The following is a 25,442-nucleotide window of genomic DNA, read 5'->3' on the forward strand; positions in this document are numbered from 1 at the left end:
CATTTGAGCCTCAGTGGAATCTGTGGCCCTAGTTGCCATGCACACTTAAAGCGCAATAAATTTGATATCTCCTGAACCCCCACGCAGTTTGGATATCATAAGGGATACTTAGAAAGGCCCAAGATCAAGCCATATGAGCAGATTTATTTGAGAACTCTGCGTTAAAGCCTCCAGCAAGTGCTTCTTGACATACATGAAGCAATAACAGTAATAACAATAACCACCGCCATTTGCTAAGTACTTATTGTAAGTTAAGACTATGCCAAACACTTTCACATATTATCTCATTTAATCCACTCAACAAAACAAAATGTGTGTTATTTCTCTTCTGTCAGGCAAAAATTAAAAACTAATCAGAGAAAAGTCACAGCGAGCCACTTGCTTAAGGTTATACTCCCCAGTAAAATGTTGAGATTCAAACCCAAGTCTGTAACTATCCAAAGCTCATCCAGGTAACCATTCAAGTCAACAATGGTCTCGGGCCACACAGCCCAGCTCTAAACAGAAACACCACAGCACTAATTCTCTGTGGAGCAGAGTGCAGTGTGTCTCCCATGCTCCACAACACAGCACGGCAGCTCAACATATCTCCTCTTCTACAAAAGCCTCCAAAGATTTCTCTTTTCACCTGCTCCCAATTACTGCCACATAACACATGCCTTGAAATGTGATTGCCTCTGGTTTGTAACTCATGCCTAAGGGACCTGCTCCCATTTTCTTTCCTAGTGGAACAAAGGCATTGAAGCCACAGGTTGCTAAAGCAAAGCACTTATTGATTAGATTTCCATCAATATTCAGCTGCTGCTGAGAAGATTAGACTTGGACTCTTAGGTCTGGGTAGCCCAACTCCTCCCTCTCCTTGCTCCTCCTCCTGCAATGCATAACTAGGCCTAGGCAGAGCTGCGAATAAACAGGCAGGAGTTAGTCAGGTGCATGTGCCACACTCACACAAGACCTGGAATTGACAGGAAGACTCCCAACTAGTACAATGACAGAAGATAAGGTAAAGCAGCATTATATTCATTTCAATTCTGGTTTTCAGGAGATAGGGGAATACATTCAAGTCATATAGAGGATTTGGGGGAGGTAGGGTATAGCTACTACAGATCAAAATTAATTCTCTTTACTTTGCCAATTGAAAAACTATTTCTTATTCAGTAATTGGGGTTTTAAGGATTTTTGCTCAGTTAACTCACTAGTCTGCATAAGTTTTTTCAAGTAATTGTGCATAACCATATTACTAAAGAAATATGTCCCCTCCTAACCAAAAAAAAAAAAAAAAAAAAAAAGGCAGACTAACCTAAATCTAATCATGAAAACTCATCAGGAATCTCAAAAAATGTCAGTGCAGGAGAGACAAAAGAGGTAGAAGGGTTGTTCTAGATTAAAAGGGACTAAGAAAAACTGACAACGAAATGCAACAAATGATTTAGATTGTGGAAGGAAGAAAAAAACAGCAATAAGGGAACTTTGGAGACAGTTGGGAAATTTTAAATATGGGCTGCATCTTAAATAATATTACTGTATCAACGACACGCTCTTGGTTATAATAATGGTATCTAATTATGTAGGAGGATGTCTTTGCTCTTTGTACATGCTAAAGTATTTAGGGGTGAAATGACACAAATGTCTACAGCTTATTTGTAAATGGTTCAGCCAAAACAACACACACACAAACACACACAGAGTGAGAGTTAAACAAACGTGGTGAATGTTAACCATTGGTGAATAAAGGCGAAGGTTATGGAATGATCACTGCACTACTGTTTCAACTTCTCTCTAGATATGATACTTAAAAAAAAAAACTTAAAAATATAAAGGATACAGTGTCCTTGCTCCCTTATACATGATTCCTAAATAAACTCACCCACCCCTGTACACACAATAATATAAGTTAATCAATCTGTGCCCTGTAGAGTCTCACCTTTAAGTTCTGATCTGGTGCAAGTTACTCTGTTGAACATTCCTTTATGTCATTAGATGGCATGGTTAGCAGCACTGGCTTTGGAGTCAGCCAGACTTGGATCTGGGTTCTAGCAATGCCAGTAACCTGCTGTGAGGCCTGGGTTACATTATTTAACTGAGCTTTGGGTTTTCTCTATTATGAGAAAACAAGAACATATTGGGATACAATATACCATTTTTATAGGCAAAGAAACTTGGGTTCAGTGACATAATATGGGATATTCAGGGATTATACTAGTAGAGTTTGGGAGTAATTAAATAAGATGATATTAGAGAGGCTTAGACAACAAACATTTTAACGTTAATAGTTATATAATTATTAATAGTGTTAAATATATATTATTTAAATAGTATTTATATTATAAATTGATTATAAAATATAAATTATAAATATATAAATACTTTAAATACGTATTATATAAACACTATTTATATGTTTGTTTATATATAAAGTTTAAATAAACACTATAAAAAACTATTTATATAGTGTTTACATAATGTGCATTTAAAGAATAATTAGCACATCATGATTTCATGAGTATTATAGCCCAGGATAAAGCTAAAGTAGTTACAACTTTAAGGTCAATATAAAGACAAATATTAAGTTAACAGCTACAGAGGTGGCATGTAGATTTGGCAAAATTCATGAAGGTAGTAATCAAATAACTAAAGTTTGAAAGATACTGCAAAAAGGAAGGTAATGTGATTAACACAGTGTCTGGCACATAGCAGATGTTCAAGCTTCATTCAAAACTATCATTAATTTTTTCAGGGGCTTTTGAAATTATGTTGTAGATCTTTTCTTGATAACTAAGGAACTGCCTAACAATGGAACCCAGAAAGAATGAGAACTGAGGTAAAGTGCAATGTTTTTCAGCTTTGTGAATCTATCCAGACTTTGAAAGAAGTAGGATAAGCAAGGAACTGGGGTTAAGAGACCTGAGTTGTCACTCTGAATATGCCCAAAATGTTCATAGAAATCAGACAAATAACATAAACAACTTGGCCTGTGAAACCTCAGTTTCTACAACTGAAGAATGGAGGAATCAGACAAGAATCCATTGCTCTCTAGGGTCTCTTTCAACTTAAAAATTCTGTGACTCGATAAGCCCCTGGCATTTTCCAAAGTTGCATGCAAGATCACCTTTGGTTTAGCTTTTGGAGACATGTAGTTTAAAGAAAAGGGTATAAGCTTCTCCTTCCTATCTAGTCAATCAGTAGTTGCTGGAAAAACCTGCTCTGTAGGTTAGCAGTGGGGTTTAAGATCATCAGCTCTGGGTTCCCACCCTAGAGTGTCTGTCACTAGCTGTGTGGTGTTAGGTATGCTCCTTAATCCTCTCTGATCCCTGGTTTCCTCATCTCTAAAACGAATGATTTCATGTACTTTGTGGTATTGCAAAGAGTACTGGTAAAGTATGAAAAGTTGACACATGGTTGTTCGACAAAAGAAATGAATGTGATGATAAAGACATGATTAAAGATGCATTTGTCCTGTAGCCCTTTTACTGTTTATAGGAAGACCACATTATTTATCTTAGTCTTTACAGTAATCACATTAACTATTTTTATACCCATTTCTAGGCAAAGAAACTTAGACTCAGTGATGTTAGGAGCCTAGCTGGGACTCTTTTGGAGCTTTTCTGACTCCCACATCTATTTGTTTTTTCTAATAGACCCTATATGACTTATAAGCCACAATATAAACACTACATTCTGTTTTATGTTGAAGTTCAACCATTTGCTTATTCTGCCCTTCCACATTTATCCAGCAGCATATTTTAAAATGGATATGGAATCTAGTTTCTCTAACTTAAAGTTATGGGGCTCCTAATGAAGGCAGCATTTTTTAAAGTGCAAGCTGAACACTTTGTAGCCTATGAAGAAGTTAAGAGAAAAGGCTGGAAGATCTTCTGTACTTCCTGGGTATGCGGCCTTTGGACAAGTCATTTACTCTTTCCATGTGAGCTCCCCCATACACGAAACGATAATAATAATTCCTACCTACAGGGTTGCTGAGAAAACAAGCAAACCATTTAGAACCTCAGAACTTGGACAGGTTAAGATCCTCTCTAATTTCTTGCTATTTTCAGTGGCACTTATGTACTTTTTCTTATGTCAACTTCTTGGACATTATAGTGGATGAATGAAGGTTGACAGGGCTTATTAAGACTTGGTCGTTTTCGGAAATTTCCCCTCTTAGAAACAAAACCTCCTCTGACCAAGTCTAGAGCCAAGCCACATAGAAGGCTGACTATAAACATTACTTCTTTTCATTTCACAACATTGGAGAAAGAAGAGGGGGAGGGAACCATTTTAACATGGAGTTCAGAGAGGGGAATTAAACCTGAAAATAAAAGATAAAGAAAAAGAAAGCAAAAGGAAATGCCATCAAACAGTTTCAGAGATTTTGATATTTGGGATAATCACTTTTGTTGGAAATTCTCAGAAATTCAAGTGACCTGCTTAAAATGGATGAGATTGCTCCTTATCTGACCAACCTGGTGAAATTTTCTTAGGGAGTTAACGTAAGGAACTGCAGGCCCTGGGGTGGCAGGACCACAGCCAACCCTCAAAAAGAAACCAGGAAGGCCAGAGGACAAGGACTTTAATAACACGCTAAGATTTCTAAACATCTCAGGAAGGGGAACATCACACACCGGGGCCTATCATGGGGAGGGGGGAGGGGGGAGGAATTGCATTGAGAGTTATACCTGATGTAAATGACGAGTTGATGGGTGCAGCACACCAACATGGCACAAGTATACATATGTAACAAACCTGCACCTTATGCACATGTACCCTACAACTTAAAGTATAATAATAATAAATAAATTTTAAAAAAAAACTCTCCTATCTCTTTCATAGTTGCTATTTTTGTTATTCTAATAAAATGAGAAATTGATCTTAGAGGCAGCTCCAGAATTTCTATAGCAAGGACTTAGAACAATTTGATTGGAAAGGAATAGGATGGGAGATCCAGCATCTTTAAAAATTAGCTTTCATTTTTGTCAAAGTAATGTGGGACTTTGTGACTTAGGCTGCGTATGTAAAGTGACAGGAGAGAACTAATGGAGACGATAGGGGAGTAAATCTGCTGCAGCTATTGCTATCACCCCAACTTCAATTTGTGTCGCCTCTGCTCACCATTAGCATGGCTGCTGATTGGACTCTTAAAATAAGGAGAAGTAAATTACATGTTTGTGTGGTAGAGGGACAGGGAGAGAACCCCCAGAGAGCAGAAACCCAGGGATGAAGTAGCAAGTGGCGGTCACTAAGAAACTAAGTGCCACAGAAGAAAAGAAAATGCAGGGATGACATTGGGGAAGTATAATGTGGTCTTGGGCTTGGTGGTGGGAAGACCTGAGGTTCCTCTTCAGCTCAGCTACAGATAAGCAACTGAGTAGGCTTTGCCTTTTTGGACTTTTGTCCAGAGACCTCACCAAAAGTTTCTACTGGTAGGTAGGGGGAAAGGGATTTGTGTGGTAGGTGGTGGGAAAATGTGGTTGAGATTTCTGGGTGTTTGAAGCCAAATAGCAAAACACCCACAAGTGGTAAATTCTGTGGATATGTATGCTCTTAGCTTTTTTAATTTATAAAGATTATGGTCCTAGATTTTTCAAATGTGCTTGACTTTTGAATGTCTGTATCTGACTAATGAGGGATGCGAAATAACCAAGAAGTTAAAAGCATAAGATCTGGAATCAAGTCATTGTTCTTTTATTTACTAGCTGAGAGATGTTAAACTAATCTAGTTATCTATAAAATGGGGACATTAATGGTGCTGCCATGAAGAATGTGGTAGGCAGGATAATCGTCCTCCAAAGATGTCCACAGCTTCATCGCCAGAACCTGGGAATATCTTGCTTTATGTGGCAAAATACTTTACAGATGAAATTAAGGTAATATTGTCAGCACCAGAGAGATGTAACATGAGAAGGACTTGACGTTCTCATTACTGGCTATAAAGATGAAAGAAGAATACCAGTAGCCAAGGACATTTGGTGGCATCTAGAGCTGGGAATGGCCCTTAGTTTATAACCAGGGCAAAACAACAGACTTTAGACCTATAACCGTAAGGAACTGAATTCCACCATCAACCCAAATTTTCTCCAACAGCCTCCAGAAAGGAACACAGCCTACCAACAACCTGATTTTAGTCCAGTGATACTTGTACCAGACTTCCATCTACAGATGTTTTTTGTTGTTGTAGAGATGGGCATCTTGCTATGCTGCCCAGCTGGTCTTGAACTCCTGGCCTCAAGCAATCCTCCAGCCTCAACCTCCCAAATGCTGGGATTATCGGCATGAGCTGCCCTGCCTGGCTAAACCTTAAGATAAATAAATTTGTGTTGTTTAAGCTGCTGCACTGGTGGTAATTTGCTATGGCAGCAATAGAAAACTAATAAAAGAAGTAAATGAGATAATCCACATAGTGAACAGGCATGCAGTAAGCATAAGTAGTATTAGGCTTTGAATCTGTTTGCATTGCATCTCACATCAGATAGTCCTGATTTTAGTGATGGAGAGTATGAAGGAGGTGGGTTAAAGCCCTCCCAGGGTACTCCTTATCCCCTCACGTCTGACAATGGTTACTACCTGTAAAAAGGATGAAAATCCCTATCCTTGGAAACAGCTTGAGGGGAAAAAGGATTTAAGGAGAAACCACCAACTAAGTAAATAAAACTCCATCTTAGCTTTGGCTATCTAAGCCACTCATTGAGTTTTAGATGTCAAGTTACATTTTAGAGGATAATTCTAATAATTTTTCATAATCACATAGACCATATATCATATACTGTGTGTATGCATTTTATGTGTAATATATATAATTCATATGTAATAAACATAAAATGTTAAGTTATATCTTTTATATAAGATATAAATGATATATAAATATATATAAGATGTCATAAATATCAGATGTAAATGATATATAAATATGTAAAATAAATATACATATATATTTTGAGACAGGGTCTTGCTTTGTCACCCAGGCTGGAATGCAGTGGTGCAACCATAGCTCACTGCGGCATCGACCTCCTGGGCTCAAGCAATCCTCCCACCTCAGCCTCCCGAGTAGCTGGGACTATAGGCATACACCACCATGCCTTGCTAATCTTTATATTTTTTTGTAGAGACGAGCTCTTGCTATGCTACCCAGGCTGGTCTCGAACTCTTGGGCTCAAGCCATCTGCCCACCTCAGTCCCTCAAAGTGCTGGGATTACAGGTGTGAGCCACTACGCCTGGCCAATTTATATCGAATAAACATATTATACAATATTATATATCACATATATATTATTCTTTTGGGCAATATATATGTATCATATAACCATATCTTTGGGGCCAACTTTGAAGTCCTTTCTTTCAGAGAAGGAAGTGTTAGGAGGGAAAGTCTGTATAGATATCCACAATATTAGTGAAAGGGGTGGAAGCCTTGTAAACCTTCAGATTCCTCATCCCTGCCCCAGAGATTCTAATCCAGTAGAAGGTCTGGGGCTGTCTCCAAGAAGCTACATGTGTAACAGGCTCTCCAAGTAGGGTCTGGTTTTAGAACTACTGGACTAAATAATTTCATGGACTCCCAGGGTGGTTCTGTGATAATACTTTGTAAAGCTTCTGATCTCCAGCTTTTCAGGGTAATGAGGGGTCCTGGCTAATTTGCTATTCTTTATACTGGGGCTTTATACCAGGATAGGGGGATTTAGTATCACCCTAAAATTTAGAGAAAAACTGAAGCTCCTATAAGGGAAGTGGCTTGGGTCATATACCCACTAAGAGAGTGAGAACTGGAATCCATGTTGATGTGACTCATTCATTTACACAACAAAGTTCCTGCTATATCCCAAGCTTTTAAAAAAATTTAAATTATGTAAATGTACATGAAATATTTTCCTTACGAAATGTCTAATCATATGAATACAAGAAAAAATTTCCTTCACTCTCCTTCTCCAACCTCACATTCCTCCTCAAGGACCATCAACTCATTTATTCTTCAAGAAAACATTCTATGAATTATATACACCATACACAAATCAAATAACTGTTTTATTTTTTAAATCAAACAATTAAACTCATGTTTAAGCCTTTAAAAAAAAGTTAGATTACATAACTTCCTTCGCCACTTATAAGTCAGTACACATGATCATATTATTCCTTTGAACTGCTGCATAGCATATGGTATGTATCTGATGTATGTGTTATGATGTATCTGAATCTATTTGACTATTCCCCATTGAACAATATTTAGGTTCTTTCTACAATTTTGCTATCACATGAGTTCATGGGGATGAATGTTCTGCCCCTTTTCTACACAGTTTCATTGTAGCTACATGGAGTTGGGGAGAAAATAATGGCCCTTATCCTACAACTCTAGGCTGAACTAGATACAAATCCTGAAAAGTAGCCTTCCCTGGATGTTGATGCAGAACATGATAAAGGCTAATGCCTCTTATATGAGTATTGAGGTGTTTTTGTCACCATGTCAACGTCCAAAAGAGCTCCCCGTCTCTTTATTACTGCTGTCTTATTTTACTGCTCCCAATGATATAATGGCTCTACCTTGGTGGCTCCTTTCCATCAGCAGCTATTCTAGTTCTCAGTCCTGATTCTGAATATATATATATATATGTATCTCAACATATATATATCAACAAATATATATATATAAAACAACAAAGTTTGGATTTTCTGCATGATGACTATTTGGGTGGATTTTTCTAATCAAGTAACTTCAATGATTTTTCTCATATATTTTATACATCCCTATTCTGGTATCCAGTGAATAGACAGGAGAGGTATGTTATTCTCATACACATATATGGAAAAGAATGTTTGTTTCCTCCCCTGGAAGAAGCTGTCCCAAACTTCTTTGAGTTTTAGCAGCATAGGGGAAATGATGAATGGCTCTCACATTCTTGTATGAACACCACCTGCCAGCCTGGAGCACAGGGCATACTGCAAATCCATACTGAGGGGAAAGAACCAGCCTATGGAGCCTGTAAGAAGTTCAAGCTGCAGCCTTGCAGAAAGATGGGAAACTAAAATTGCTTGGTGTTTCCCTGCCCTGTGTCTCTCCCCTTGCAGGTCACTGGGACCCTGGTTTTCACTGTCATCACCGCTGTGCTGGGTTCCTTCCAGTTTGGATATGACATTGGTGTGATCAATGCACCTCAACAGGCAAGTGAAATATGTACAAGTTCTCTTTTTGGCAAGTTCTGTCAGTGATAGATATCATATGTTCCTCATACACAGAGATAAAAGGTGTCCACGTGGGAGACACAAGGTCATCCTGGCCTGTCAGGTACGATGTGCACTGTTCCAAAGCTGATAACTTGGCCTTGACTCCTCAATTAACAATCACGGGGGGAAAAAAAAGGAGGCAATAAATAATTCTTAATCTCTGACTATGCTGTTTGCTGAGCTCACAGAAAACTCCAGGCAGAATATCATGTGCTGAAGGAAACTTCAAAAAAAAAAAAAAAAGAGAGCTCATTGCAACATTCATTCAGAGCTCTCAGGCATACATGAATGAAAAGTGCCAGGGAATAAGGATGTTTCACTCAGGGCACATTTTTTGAGCACCTGCTTATTTGCATCAGGTACTGTAACATATGATCTCCCCAACTGGATCCTCCCAACAACCTTATTATGCCCATTTCCAGTCTATATTAAAACCTTAAGAAGCCCTAAACTAAAAGAGATTATGGTCCTTCCCCCACCATTCCTGTCTTCAATAAGTGATCCAAAGTAAAGTAATATAAAACTTTAGAATAATATTCAAGAAGTTCAACAAAGTTTGGATTTTCTCCATGACCACTCTTTGGGTGAATTTTTAATCAAGTTATTTCAACCATTTTTCTCATATATTTTGTGCATCCTTATTCTGGTATTTAATGAATACACGGGAGAGGTATGTTATTCTCAGTTCCCACAGCCCATGAGTCGGGGAACCAGGACTTCATTCCCCTCTGCTCTAACTAGACTGTGAGGTCATTGAGGGCAGGACTGATGAATTGTTCCTCTTCCTATCACTGGTGCCAAGCACAGTAGTTGGCATAAAGAAGGTACTCAATAAAGAGGAGTGAATTAATGAAAGAGAGAAGAGAAACTTGGGGAAGAGGTGGCATAAAGTGAAGGTACAAACATTGTTTGGATGCCTTCTATAAGTCCATTATATTTCCTCTGCTTCTTTTAGAACATCGGGCCCCAAGGAAAATGAAAGATACTGCAGGGTGTGGATATGTGAAATACGCGCTGACCATATTCCATCACCTGAAAAGGGCTGCTTCCTACTGAAAGATGTGCTCCGATTAGGTGCCACAATCATCAGGCGTGTGGCAGGCTAAGAGATCCAGGGCATAGTGCTGGGGATCAAGAGACGAGGGTCATATCTCTTTTGTGTGGGTGATGACAACACATGCCAATTCAGCAGGTTTCCGGGAATTTAACATCATTTAACAATTTAACACTCAACATCACCATGACTTGATTAATAGAGCCCCTTCTCTTTTTGTGGAAGACTTTATCACATCATTAATTAAACCATCCCTGGCCGGGCTCAATGGCTTACACCTGAAATCCCAGCACTTTGGGAGGCTGAGGTGGGCGGATCACCGGAGGTCAGGAGTTCAAGACCAGCCTGACCAACATGCAGAAACCTCGGCTCTACTAAAAATACAAAATTAGCCCAGCATGGTGGCACATGCCTGTAATCCCAGCTACTCGGGAGGCTGAGGCAGGAGAATCACTTGAACCTGGGAGGCAGAGGTTGCAATGAGCCGAGATTGCACCATTGCACTCCAGCCTGGGGAACAAGAGCGAAACTCCATCTCAAAATAATAATAATAAATAAAAATTTAAAAATTTTTAAAAAATTAAACCATTCCCTCCAGTCTTAAAGGGAAGCTTAGGCTAAGGTTTCACATCCTTCAATCGAAGTCCCAGAGCCAGAGCTGAAAACAGCGATCCCCATGCTGGCATCCAAGTTAGTGCTCTCTCTATATACAGGCCCTTCCTTTTGTGTTTAAATTGCTGCTGAAACACCATTAAATAAGAGATTTTTAAGCCCTTTTTTATCAGCTGAATGACATTTAGGATTATTTGAAAGGATTTTAAAATCACACTTTCGTATGGTTATGAAAATTACACATGCCTACTGAAGACAGTATTAGAAAAAAAATACTCATAATTATTCTACCAGAATGAGCAAACTGCTGAGAACATTTTGGATATTTCCTTCCAGCTTTTTTTTTTCTATGCATATTATTCATATAAGGCAGCCTTCTAGTGAGGCAAATGTTTTTGTTTTAGTTTTTTGGGACAAAGTCTTGCTCTATTGTCCAGGCTGGAGATTTTCACTTCAACCTTTGCCTCCTGAGTTCAAGTGATTCTCCTGCCTCAGCCTCCTGAGCAGCTGAGATTACAGGCTCCAGCCACAATGCTTGGCTAATTTATTGTATTTTTAGTAGAGACAGGGTTTCACTACATTGGCCAGGCTGGTCTCGAACTCCTGACCCCAAGTGATCCGCACACCTCAGCCTCCCAAAGTGCTAGATTACAGGCGTGAGCTACGGTACCCGGACTGAGGCAAATGTCTTGATCAGAATTCTTTTATAAGAGGATGCTCAATTATTCACCTCACTCAGCTGGCATTACCAAATAGGCCTTTGCCCATAACTAGTCACCTAGAGCAGCTGCATTCCAGGTCCCTTACAGAGAGTACCCTCCCAGCTCACTGACGCTAAATAGTGACCAAATCATCATTGAGAGGAAGATGAGGCCATCTTCCTCCCATGTCCTATAATTCATCTGAATTATATGAAGCACATTACAAAATATGGCTCCATGAAATTTAGTTTTCAATGTTGTTCATTCTGTTACAAACTTAACTCTATGAGGACACACAGGAGAAACTTCCTTCAGGTCTCAATGCCTTCTCAAGGGCCACTAAGTTATTGTTATCTTAGGAATTCATCAATAATATACCTGGTTGTTTTCCTCTCTTTGCCCTGGTGGCTAGGAAGTTTACTGGTAAATTTATAGCTCACTTCCAACAAAGATATACCACCTAGTGTTTGAATTCTGTATGCTAACTTTATTTTTGACCCTCATCTTAACTTTTCCAGTCTTTTTTCTTATATCCACTTTTACGATTCTGTTAAGATATGTATATGTCAATTTAAATCCTGCTGTGCAGAAGTAATACTAGCATGAAAATGTATCTTTTTAGCTTGCAGAATATATATATTTTTTGAGACCCAGGTCTTACTTTGTCACCCAGGCTGGAGTGCAGTGGCTCCATCTTGACTCACTGCAGCCTCAACCTCCCAGGCTCAAGCAATCTTCCCGCTTCAGCCCCCCAAGTAGCTGGGACTACAGGCGTGTGCCACCATGCCTGGGTAATTTTTAGTATTTTTCGTAGAGATGGGGTTTCACCATGTTGCCCAGCCTGGTCTCAAACTCCTGAGCTCAAGCAATCCACCCACCTCGGTCTCCCAAAGTGCTGAGATTATAGGTGTGAGCCACCATGCCCAGCCTAGCCTGCAGAATAGTTTCCATTTCAATAGTTGCCAATATAAAAAACTTGAAAAATTTTACATAAAAACTCAGATTTCTGACTTTCTGTTAAAAAATTAAAGGTCATCCAGCACCAGTTTCACATTTGCAGCTTCCTTCTGCTCTCCAGTTCTACAATCCTGACCATTCCGTATTAGTCCCAAATAGTGGAAAATGTATTTTAGTCTCCCAGTCATCAAAGTATTACATGTTCCCTTCATTTATTTGTTCCTGCCTGGTTCTTGTTGGCAACGGAATTTATAACCTCTATTTTATAGGATATGGCCAACTGTAAACAAATCTATCCATGTTTATATGTATATAAAACACATAATTGAGATGGTACTATTTAAACACATAACAAACACTTTAAAGACAAAACAAACAAAAATACATAGAATGTTTGAAATAGTAAAGCTATTTTTCTTTATCTCCTAGGTAATAATATCTCACTATAGACATGTTTTGGGTGTTCCAGTGGATGACCGAAAAGCTATCAACAACTATGTTACCAACAGTACAGATGAACTGCCCACAATTGCATACTCAATAAACCCAAAACCAACCCCTTGGGCTGAGGAAGAGACTGTGGCAGCTGCTCAGCTAATCACTATGCTCTGGTCCCTGTCTGTATCCAGCTTTGCAGTTGGTGGAATGATTGCATCATTCTTTGGTGGGTGGCTTGGGGACACACTTGGAAGGTAGGCAAATTTCATAAATAAGCATAAACAGAAACTTGCGTATTTTCATTTTCTTAACATTTGTTTAGAAAAATACTATCTTTCTTCTTGCGGAACAGCATTAGAGTTGTTTTTTCAACTCATGACCCTATGAGGCATATCAGTGTTAGATCAAATCAATGAAAGTTTGATTAATTGTTCGGACATTTACACCAAATGTGATTTTTGTGTGTATTTCTAGATAATTGCTTTGATCCTCTAGCTTTGTAATTTATAAAATATACTAGGAGACCACTACACAAACGGTTAACTCAGGAACTCAGCAGAAGAGACTAGAGTTTTTAACCTGGGAGTCCACTGTTTGTTTCACCAAATCACACTGTTTCTCAAACATCCAGTTTTCCCTTTTTAAATTAGAATTTGGCATTTGGATCAGTCAAGTACAAAGGTTCAGTCAATATCCCCAACTCCCAGTTGCCCAATGTACTTGGTGTATGGTTTCTGGCTGCTGGTCCTGCTTGCTATCTCAAAGCCCCAACCAGAGATAAGGCAAGAGATACCTCCATTTATCACTTGGGTGTCTGTTAGGTTTTTTGGATTAAAAATATCAGTGGAACTCCTTTACCCTCAAATTTTACTTATTCATGCAATGTACTAGAGCTGTTGGAATTTCCTACCCTATATAGAGAGGAAATAAAACCAGAGTATCAAATGATTATTTTTTAGATTTATTTTTTCTCCTATTTGAGCCCACCTTTTGCACATTACCTTTTTTCTCATAAAAATAATATATGAAAAATTTAGAAAAATGAAAATGCCTTTAAAGATGTAAATAACAATTTAGGCAACTAGTTTAATAATTCTGAATTACAATTCACTTAGATTTTTAAATTCTTATTATAAATTATAATTTTTAGCTCTCTATTAAAATTCTGATAACTCTTCCTCTTATACTGGAGCTTTTATATAATATGACTATAAGTTTTCTTAACTACAATATCATGGTAACCCAAGTTGTATTATTATTTTTATTTGAAATGGCGTTTTCTCCACCATAAAAGACAGTGGTCAGTTTCTTACCTTTTAATCAACTTGCTGATGTTCAGTTGAACTTTAAATAAGAATCTGTAAAACACAGATTAATAAACTGAATTTCATCATTTAAAAAAATTTAAAAATAATTTCAGTGTGTATCAAGTTGCTTTAAGTAGTAAGTGGAGAATTCTCTAGATTAATTATTTATTTCTAAAGTAAATTATTCCCTAGCAAGTAGACTCAGACAAAAGGAAAAAGGAAAAATGATTTAAAAAAATTTTTTAAAGTAAATCAAATTAAGCAAAATTAAATTACGTTTTAAAATATGAACAAATCATTTAGCAACTACTGATATTTTATACTACTTCTCATTCCTGAAGAAAAAATGCAAACCCTGGTTGCCCCTCATTTAGAGGTAAGATTCTGATAAGTTCAGTGACTTACCCTAAAACATTTAATTAGTGTTAACATTTAATTAACACTTAACGGAGCCAATACACAAACCTTCTGAAGTCTTAGGATTTGGCATCAACAATGGTTATACCTCAAAACAATATCAAATGACCATGTATCAAATGACCTATGATAAACAAAAAGTGAGGTTTCTTCTAGCTTTTAGTAGAAAAATGATCCTCCTTGAAAAGCAGCCCAAAAGTTCACAACTTCAACATCAAAATTAAGAAAAAAGTTATCAGTATCCCCTATAAAATTATCTTTCTAGATTCATTGAGAAGTGACATGATTTTCATTATTACCAGTGTCATTTATCCATCAGTTAAAAGTAAATAAATAAAAATGTAATACTTCCATTATTGCCTTATAAAAAAAGTGTTTCCTTGCAATTGTGTAATAGTCAATAGATGTCTGTGGCCACCATTTTCTAGTTTTGGGTTTGCAAGGCCAATTTTTTCAACCTGTGCATTTACAGTTTAATTACCAGGGTATGGTAGAGAAGACTATGGTCTGTGCAATCCACACTACCATGAGTAAAGGAAGCGATGCATAGCTTGCCTTTGAATGCATGCATTCTTTTTCATCAAAAATGGAACTCATTAAAATGAAGCATTACCCTTTGGTTTCACACAGATCAAGTCCAAGATCTGTCACTTAATAGCTGTATGAAAATAAGCAAGTTATTAGGTTCTCTAAAATGTTTTCCTCCCATCTGCAATGTGAAAACAAAAATAATACCTACCTCATGGCATTATTGTGAGGATTTAATGAGAACAAATATAAAAGGTTTAAAACAATGCCTAACATATATTAAGCAAGCAGCAAATGTGGCCTCATTTTGATGATGATGATGATGATGATGATGACCACAATGACCATGACCACGACAATAATGAAGCCTATACTATCTGAAGTATTTAGAGTCAAATTTTAAGAAATATACTTAGGTAGAATTAAGTTTCTTTTTCCCTGATTCAGCTATTTCATGTATTTTTAAAATTATTTATTTGTGGCCATTTCTCATATCTGAACAGACATTAAAAGAATTTAAATTATATAAAGTGCTCCTGCATCCTTTGGTGATAGGGAAAGGGGACTTTTGGGCAATCTGGCATCCAAGATTCTTCCAGGCTATTTCTTTTATGACTTTTTATCTTTTTTCCCCTAATAAAAGAGACTATTAGCTAGGTGGTAACAACTGGTTAAGGTCAGTTATTGAATTTGCCTGCCCTCTGTCCCTGTGTAGATAAAAAGCATTTCACAATAGTCTAAACTACTAACCACCCCTTAACTGTTTTTCTACTCTGTAGCTCTGGGGCTAGCCAGCTCTAAATCACTCTGTTTCCCTATACTCATTTCATACTGCTGCTGTAATGAATTATCCCCAATTTAGTGGCTTAAAACAACACAAATATGTTTTCTCATAGTCTTGGAAGTCAAAAGTCCAAACTCAGTTTTAGTTAGCTAAAGTCAAAAGGTCAGTAAGGCTGTTCCTTCTGGAGGCTCTGAGGAAGAATGCATTCCTTGCCCTTCTCCAGCTTGCAGTGACCAACTATATTCTCTGGCTTGTGGCCCCTTCCTCCATCTTTGAAGCACAACATTCTAATCTCTACTTCTGTCATCACATCACCTGCTCCTCTTCTACCTTACTCTTATAAGGACACTTGTGATTACATCATTGGATTCACTCAAATAATTCAAGATAATCTCCCCATCTCAAGTTTCTCAATCACATCTGCAAAATCTCATTTGCTATGTGAGGTAACATTTACAGGGTCTGGGGATTATGCTGTAGGCTGCTGGGAGACATGATTTAGCCTATCACGTGGATGTTAGACAATCACTGCAGTATATGACTTTATAGCTTTATGCTCCAGAAAAAAAAAAAAAATCTGTTGGTGTTAAAGACACTTGCATAGAAAAAGCCCACCTATCAAAGTTTGAAGCAGTGAAATAGAATATAACAAGGACGTTTACATTTCTTTTGGCACAAACATTTTCACACCTGTCTACTCAGACATTTATTGGCCTTACTATTATCTTTTTGACTGCAAAAAAAGGTTTTCTGTGTACCCTGCTTTCCCATTAATTAGAAATAAAAGGAACGGATATCTGCAAATGTTGTCAATTTTCATCTGATTAATTTTGAAAGTGTTTTTGTTGCTACTGTCAGCTCTATTATGTATTTTACACTGGTCACTATTAATTTATAGATTTTGGAAATATGCTGGCATATATTAAAATAAGGATAATTATAATTCTCTAGATAAGGCTTAAAGTAAGTTTTAAATTACTTCCAAATAATTTATACAAAAGGAAATTTAACTTTGAAAGTTCCTTTCCTATCTAGATCAATTAAAAACCTGTGCCACTGAAAGAAAAAAAAAAAGTTGTAGGTTACAACTACAGAATTGAATTTAGCTGTCACCAGGCAATTATTCTTTAAAACAATCAACTTAGAGAAAACTTAGTTAACTCTTTGAAAAACTGTCAGAAGTGTTATCTTAAGCTAGTCATCACCGCGATTGAATCATCTCTATCAAAATGTAGAGACTGCGCTTGAGCCTGGGAGGTCAAGGCTGCAAAGAACCATGATGGTGCCTTTGCACCCAGCCTGAGTAACAGAGCAAGCGAGACCCTGACTCAAAATAAAAGAGAAACATGTAGAGATCAAGTGGATGCAACCTAGGTTCTTTCATCATAAATCTTGCTTATTACTAATACTTTAGTCCATAGATGAGTCAAATTAGCAATCTTGGTTCAAGATTCCCCAACTAGGTTTTACAGCATAATTAAAATAATTGCTCTTAAGTTAAAAAAAAAAAAAAAAAAAAAAACTCAACATGCTCTGAAAGCAAATAATTCTAGCAAGTTTTGATGCTGAATTTATATTCCTTGCTTTTTAAAATTTCAGAATCAAAGCCATGTTAATAGCAAACATTCTTTCATTAGTTGGAGCTCTCTTGATGGGGTTTTCAAAATTGGGACCATCTCATATACTTATAATTGCTGGAAGAAGCATATCAGGACTATATTGTGGTAAGTCTCTCTCTCTCTCTCAAACACACACACACACACACACACACACACACCCCTACCTTTGTCTGAAAGTAACTCTAAAGGCGGATGTGGTAGCGTTCAGGGATATTTTTGAGTCTAGGGTGACATCACAGAGGGAAAGGCAATAGCATAAAGTTGAAATCCAGAGTCAGGGGGTTTGTGGCCAGTAAGTAGGAATTATGATGCTATCAAGGTCCTTGTCCATGGCAATGACATCATTTCTAGTTGTATGATCACAGACAAATTATTTAACTCTGATTCTCAGTTGCTTCATTTATTAAATGAAGTGGATAATAATATCTACCTTATAGGATGATTGTGAGAACACATGTAAAATGTTCCGCATAGAATCTGAAATACAGTAAGCTACCAGTAAATGCTAGCTGTTGTTATTACTGCTGCGCTATAGCAGACAGTGGGAGACTGCTATACCACGACCCTTAATTCTGCCCTTATGGAATACCTGGCTGCCATGTCTCCATCTCTTCTATCTGACAAGACCTTAACACTCTGAACCCATCTCTTAGACCACATTCCCCAGCCCTGTATGATTCTAGACATGACCAAGTGAAGCATTACGGTGGTGGTGTCTATAGGGAGAGGGAATCAGACAGAAGCAGCTGATACTTAAAAGTTCAGAATAAAGGAAAGAGGTTCCTCTCATGAACTTTATTCTGAATAGTGGGAATCACTAGTTTTTAGAGACAGCTTTTCAAACATTCAGAAGCAATTAATTAGCAGACGTCTGAACAAAGGCAGAATCATTCAATCTCTCTCTAAAACAAATGGCTAAATCTTTAACTTCTGCCAATGAAGCTCTGATTTTGATGGTGCTAGGTTGAGATTTAAACCCATTTTCACAAATTATAGTTGCCTTTCAAGGCACTTCTATCCATGGGGATGGGGAAGGAGTCGTGAGGACATAGATTTGTATATAAAAGTATTTTTAACACTTTTATCTACAGAAAAGACTTGAATTCCATGTATCTTCAATGATCAGTTGAAGCAAAAGTCTAAAATATGAAGTTAACAGCCTAATTAAATCTCTTTTTATTATTTTCAATGTTAATACAAATAACTGAAGGTCAGTGTAGCTTTATCAAGGTAAAGAGTCAACCCCAAATGTGGAAAGAGCTTTGGATTCAGAGCAAATAAATTCTGGCACTGTCTCTGCTTGGCCTTAAACACTAAATCTGAGCCTCAGTTTCTTCTCCCATAAAATGCACATAATAACACTATGAATGAAGTCCCAATTATGATTCCTCTTTCTTTTCTCTCCATTTAAAAAAATACAGTGTGAAAAAAATTATGAAATATTTTTGGTAAAACTGAAAATAAATGCTATAAATACATTGCAAAACAAACTATAACTAGCATAGTCAACCAACTTGAACTCCCCAACCATCTTCTAATATTATGTTTGGCCGTATTCTGAGCATTAAAGTTCCTAAAAATTATAGGAAATATAATTTGACTTCAAGTTCATGTGACTTCAGACCTGTGAGCTTATCTACATTATTCTGTTTTTCAGGTATAGTATTAGGTATTACAGAAAGATAGTACAACTTAGAATAGAGGCAAATAAATGATTTTTTTTATTTAAGATCAACAGGCTACACATTAAAAGTTACCTGTAAAATTCAGCTGAAATATAGATTCCATATCACACATATAAATGTTCATCTGAGATATTAAGAACAACTTGAAGCATTAAAAGATGTATTTTGAAAACAATTCTCAAAGCATCTTTTACACAAAGATCATCCATTTCAATTTGATAGGCAGGTAGTTTCTAAGAAGAAGCCTCTGCAAATCCTGTTTTTAAATATTTAAGAAAATGCCAAATATTTAATTCACCCTTGCCTATTGATAGTCTCTGAACTTTTTATGCAATCAGCAAATGGCTGGATACTCCATTTCCAGCACAACTGATTACATGTGCATTTAAGAAAGCTTCAGAAGGCAGAATGACCTAGTGCTTTCAAATGCTCTGTATTCATTTAAGTACTAAAAGTCTTTCTTCAAATAAAAAATTTTCTGAGGCCTAATATTTGAATAGAATAAAGGAGCTGAGTTTCTCTGGTTTCTAACTGGGGAAGAGTCCATAAGATCCTTAACCTCTTCTACCTCTCTGCACCTCCCCTTCCCCGTCATCACCAACCCCTCTACATTGTGGAAATTCAGTTAGGGCATATTGTTCTCACACTAATGCTCTGTTGCTTGTGATCTTTGGCAAGCTGTTTCTCACATCTATCAAGAGGCTGGTGGAGATATGTTCTGATTTCCTTTAATCTCATGAGCCCTGATTAAGAATATTATTAAAACATTCTTCAATTTCTTTTCTGAAGACAACCTAAGGCATTATGATGTAAACTAAAAATTAACATGAATTTTAATTAAATAAGATGATGTAATGAAGAACTGCCAAATACATGACTAACCATTTCTTTCTATTCATATTTCCAACTACAACTACATTTGGGGTCATATCAAATATCTCTTGCACAAACTATGTCTATACCTAGGAACAAGGGTTCATCCTTCCAGTAAACTCAGGGAGGGGCTTTTATTCAAGATATATACTGTACTTAAACCAAATTGTTGTTATTGAGACAGTCCTGGTTGCACTTTAACATTTATGTTCATGTTTCATGCAGGGCTAATTTCAGGCCTGGTGCCCATGTATATTGGTGAAATTGCTCCAACCACTCTCAGGGGCGCACTTGGCACTTTTCATCAGCTGGCCATTGTCACGGGCATTCTTATTAGTCAGGTAAAAACTCCCCATCCTTATCCCCTACTGCACCCATCTACTTCATCCTCTGCAGTACCACTACTACTATTGCATCCCCTACTGTACTTCCTCCACTTCATTCATCTTCTCCCTCCCTGACTGTCCACTCTCACTATAGACCAGCACAGAAAGAGAAGCCAGTTCTACCAGTGGTAGCGGAGGTGGTGTAGAGACATAGACTTTTTCACTCAAAGGTAAATTATTATCACTCATCACTTTTCCCCTTGGAATTGTTGGTGGGATAGTACTGGAGGTGACCTGGCAAGCCAGGTCTTAACTTCAGAGCTATTCTAGAGTTAAACTATTCCATTTAGGTTATAAGAAATAGAAAACTTCAAGGATTGGATTGCCTGGGTTGCCTTTGTTTTAAACATCTTACTTGGGAATCTAATATGTAAGTCATTGCCACAGGAGCTCCTGTTCATTTGAGTCTATCCTTCCCTTCTACCCTATGGTATCAGAGGGAGTCTGGGACCCCACGCCTATGACAATCCAGAGGGTAGTCTATAAACTACTGCCATAGGAATCACCAAGATAGTTCTCATCACAGTAATTGTTCTATCTATGGAACCCCTTTCTATTTAAGTTCTGCGTAATATAAGAAGGAAATACCAAGCAAAGGTCCAAAGTCATGGCTGATTTTAGCACAACCAGATTCTATCTGGTTGCCTGGAGAATACAGCTATGTGTTGCTTTAGATATCAAGTATATATTTTTGTTTAAGCTTGGTTGATTCTCATCCTGACTGTCCAACTGGAGTTGATGAAAATGAACCTAGGTTAATTCCTTATATAGCAAATAGTTCCTAATTTAGTTAAAGTGAGACACGATAGTTAATAGTTTCCAAAGTTGTCAGAGACTACTATTAAATAGTCAAAGTACTTTTTCAACAAATTGGTGTAAAAGGTAGATCCAAAGTATTATGTAGTTGATATGCGTCCTCTTTGCATTTTCAGATTGTTGGTCTTGAATTTATCTTGGGCAATTATGATCTGTGGCACATCCTGCTTGGCCTGTCTGGTGTACGAGCCATCCTTCAGTCTCTGCTACTCTTTTTCTGTCCAGAAAGTCCCAGGTACCTTTACATCAAGTTAGATGAGGAAGTCAAAGCAAAGCAAAGTAAGTCTGTGGATGGTTCTTCTTTCTTCCTACTGTTTGAGCGTTAGTTATCAGCTCATGTAAAACAGTGTGTTATATAATGTAAAACAGTGCCTTCCACATGAAGCTAGTGATTAAATGTAAGAAGAATATGCAAAATCGCTTTTGTATGACTGGTGCATGTCATTTGGCACCCATAGGCATTCAGTTAACCGAAACCAGAAATCCATATACAGGGTATTAGACTCAGCCAGAGGTTTCTCAAAGATCCCTCCAGCATTATGCTTCTAACATAATGAGGATCTAGTTGTATTTGTCATAAGATGAAGCCAAATGTTCCGTTTTTCTTTTAAATCAAAGAGCAGGATTTAACAAAAAAAGAATTTCCAACACCCATGCTATTAAGTAATAGAACGGGGCATGCAGAAATGTAGCTCTTTCATTAACATAAAAATAAATTTCTTTTTGTTTTGACTTGAGTTGTTTCAACCCGATCATTTCCCGGCACAGGCTTGAAAAGACTCAGAGGATATGATGATGTCACCAAAGATATTAATGAAATGAGAAAAGAAAAAGAAGAAGCATCAAGTGAGCAGAAAGTCTCTATAATTCAGCTCTTCACCAATTCCAGCTACCGACAGCCTATTCTAGTGGCACTGATGCTGCACATAGCTCAGCAATTTTCTGGAATCAATGGGGTAAGTTTAAGAACACCCACTAATTCTTAAGAGCACAGTGAATTAAAACAGGGAAGACAAGGGGTACAAGTTTAAATAGCTAAAAGATATTTTAAGGTATTGGCATCATGGGTCTTGCTACAACAAATATACATTGGGCATTAATTTTCATTTTGCTTCAAAAGTTTTCTAAAATTACTTAACAATTTTTTTAAATGTCAACAGTCAATGGTACTGTATATCTATTAAGGTGAAGGCAAAAAGAAAAAATCTTAATGCATCCAAGGAGAGAAAAGGAGAATAATTATACAACCCTCCCCAAAAAAACTGCAAGGAGCTTCTACAGTTGAGTATTGAAATTAGGATTTCTGATAGCCCAAGTCAAACGGAATCCATGGTTCCTTTCATCTGTTTAAATGAAGTATACCAGATAGCCAGGTGCAAAGAGCAGTTTCCTGCCATCCAAGAAACTCTCACTCCATTTGAGGAGATAGCACACAAAATAAATAATACAGTAAACTGGCATGCTATTGGTGACTAAGGGTAGTAGACAATACATGATTGAAAAACATACTGACCATTAAACTAGCTAGCTTTTAGGTCTTACATTGAAACCCCCGCATCATGCAGACTAAGATGGTTCTACTGGCAATTAACTACTAGAGGAAAAAATTAAGCATTTGTCAAGAAACTAGATAAAAAACAAAACAAACAAAAAACACTTCTCCCCTTTTGTTGCTGTTAAAAATGTAAATTGGACATTTGCTGTAGTGAGCCAATGCCAAATCCACATGGGACACTTTGTGGGTGACTGAGATATGGGCAAACACTTGGGGGAGGCAAAGGAAGTAATTCCCATCCATTGAAACAAAATGAGACCTGAACCTCACTCTACAAACTCAACTGTGGTCTCCGTCCTCCTTTAAGAGGTCCTTGATGTTTATCTTTATTAATAATCTGTATAACTTTGAGGCTCAGAGACCAAAATCATATCTCCTATCTCAGTTCTGTCTGTATATTCAATGACACAAAATTTAATTTCTCTGAACCTTACTGTTTCAGCTTCCATCCCAGTGCCTGACTTAAAGAGGAATCCAGGAAATGTTGAACCTGAGGCTGTTGGGCAGCCGAAAAATGGTGGGATAGTGTGAAGTGTGCTGTAGGCCTCTATGCACTGAACACAGTTGGCACAGTCCTCTACCTCAGTCCTGTCTGTGGGAAGAGGTACCAGCAGCAGGACATGTTAGGTGGGGAAGGAATGACAAAGGATAATGGATAACAGAATGACCTAAAAGACATAAATATCTAAACATAACTAAATTTTAAAAGGCTATTAGAAAAGTTGTAAACAAAATTTCTCCATGTCTACTGAGACTAGTGAAATTTTCTGGATTAAATGCAATAGCAACTAGATCTCTTACACATGCTGGTGAGACTGTAAAATTGTCATAACTTCTTTCAAAAACTATTTGGCAATATCTATCAAAGTTGAGTATATGCCTATACCATGGTCCAGCAATTCTATTCCTAGTTATAAACGCATACATATTCCACCACAAGGATTGTACTAGAATGTTCCTAGCAGCACTATTCATAATCACTATTCATAATCAATAGCTAAAAGACATTTAAAAATGTTGACATCATGTGTCTTGCTACAACAAACATATATTGAGTAAGCATTAACTTTCGTTTTGCTTCAAAAGTTTTCTAAAAATACAATTTTTTAAACTGTCAACAGTCAATGGTACTAAATGTCTATTTAATATTAAGGTGAAGGCAAAAGGCAAAAATCACAATAAATACAAGGAGGGAAAAAGAACAATTACACCTGAACCCCCCGCCCACACCTCCCCCCCCAAAAAAAAACTAAATTGCAAGTGGCTTCTAGAGTTGAGTATTGAATTTAGGATTTCTGATAGCCTAATGAATAGTAAATTATTCATTTAGGAATGGCAGATACCTAAACACTCATCAATAGAATAGTAGTAAATCATGGTATATTAATACAATAAAATACTACATAGTAATGATCATGAACTGTCTACAATGTACAATAAGGATGATTCTCACAAAGGTAATGTTGAATAAAAGAAGCCAGGCACAAAATGATACATATTATGTGGTTCCATTCACATCAAGTACAAAAGTAGGCAGAATTTATCTATGATGTCAGGAGTTGGAAGAATGGTTTCCTTGAGATAAATGATAAAGGGAGATTTAAGATGCTTCCGGAGGGGTGGAAATTATTTATCTCTTGATCTCAGTGCTAGTTACATAGGTGTGTTCAGTTTGTGAAAATTTATTAAGCCGTATATTTATGTGTACTTTTCTATGTATATTATACTTTAACAAAATGTTTCAATGTATTTACAAAAATAAAGAAAATGCAGTAGCAGAATTCTCAGCCAAATATAAGGAGGACATTTAAGCAATCAGAAGCTTTAAACACTAAAGGAAGACTGAGGGTTCTCTTCCTTGGAAGAAGAAAATCTGTAGGAAGTTCTAGGGAGCATGGCGCCATAGAAACAACTAAAAATAAACAATCTAAAATATTTCTTGCTTTAAAGACATCAGTGCCAGATTTCTTAAGATTAAGGCTAAACTGTTTTTACTTTGCAGATTTTTTACTACTCAACCAGCATTTTTCAGACGGCTGGTATCAGCAAACCTGTTTATGCAACCATTGGAGTTGGTGCTGTAAACATGGTTTTCACTGCTGTCTCTGTAAGTCAACGCTCTAGATAAATACTCCGCTTGTTCCTTAGTCCAGAAATTGCATGTGTGTGGCGGGGGGAACTTGGGCTCTGAAAGCAATCAATGACATTGTACACATGCTCTAAGTGTGTAAACCCAAGTGAGTCATGAGAAGAGTCCTGTTTGAATAAGCCAACCACTGCAATGAGATTAGGCATAACTGAGAGGGTGAATCACTGGTTCTCTGCACTGCTGGGATGCCATTTAGTCACTCATTTGTGAATTTGTAACTCACTTGGGGGCACAGAGAACTTCCTCCTTGTGCAGATTCCTAGGTTCCTTCTTTTCTCTGTACATAAACCCCTTGGGAGTAGCTGACAGCTTGTCATTTCTATTGATATTGGATGGTCTACTTAGATTCCTCT

The 25,442-nt window shown here is 37.3% G+C and overlaps 1 protein-coding gene across 3 annotated transcripts in view; it reads left to right on the forward strand.

The window, feature by feature from the left end:
- The first annotated feature begins 676 nt into the window (after window positions 1-676).
- The window catches only part of SLC2A2 (solute carrier family 2 member 2), a 30,825-nt gene continuing 6,059 nt past the window's right edge, over window positions 677-25,442 (forward strand). Inside the window, exons 1-8 of one of the 3 annotated variants that reach the window (XM_025376188.1) lie at window positions 677-1,003; window positions 9,053-9,145; window positions 12,962-13,224; window positions 17,606-17,730; window positions 20,409-20,524; window positions 21,502-21,664; window positions 22,154-22,341; window positions 24,943-25,047. In XM_025376188.1, coding sequence (XP_025231973.1) covers window positions 989-1,003; window positions 9,053-9,145; window positions 12,962-13,224; window positions 17,606-17,730; window positions 20,409-20,524; window positions 21,502-21,664; window positions 22,154-22,341; window positions 24,943-25,047 — 1,068 coding nt within the window. In that variant the 5' untranslated portion in view covers window positions 677-988. The remainder of the gene's footprint in view (window positions 1,004-9,052; window positions 9,146-12,961; window positions 13,225-17,605; window positions 17,731-20,408; window positions 20,525-21,501; window positions 21,665-22,153; window positions 22,342-24,942; window positions 25,048-25,442) is intronic. The other 2 variants (XM_025376190.1, XM_025376189.1) reach the window with 2 other exon arrangements.

The sequence above is a fragment of the Theropithecus gelada genome, chromosome 2 (genome assembly GCF_003255815.1).
Source record: "Theropithecus gelada isolate Dixy chromosome 2, Tgel_1.0, whole genome shotgun sequence".
NCBI classification, from domain to species: Eukaryota; Metazoa; Chordata; class Mammalia; order Primates; family Cercopithecidae; genus Theropithecus; species Theropithecus gelada.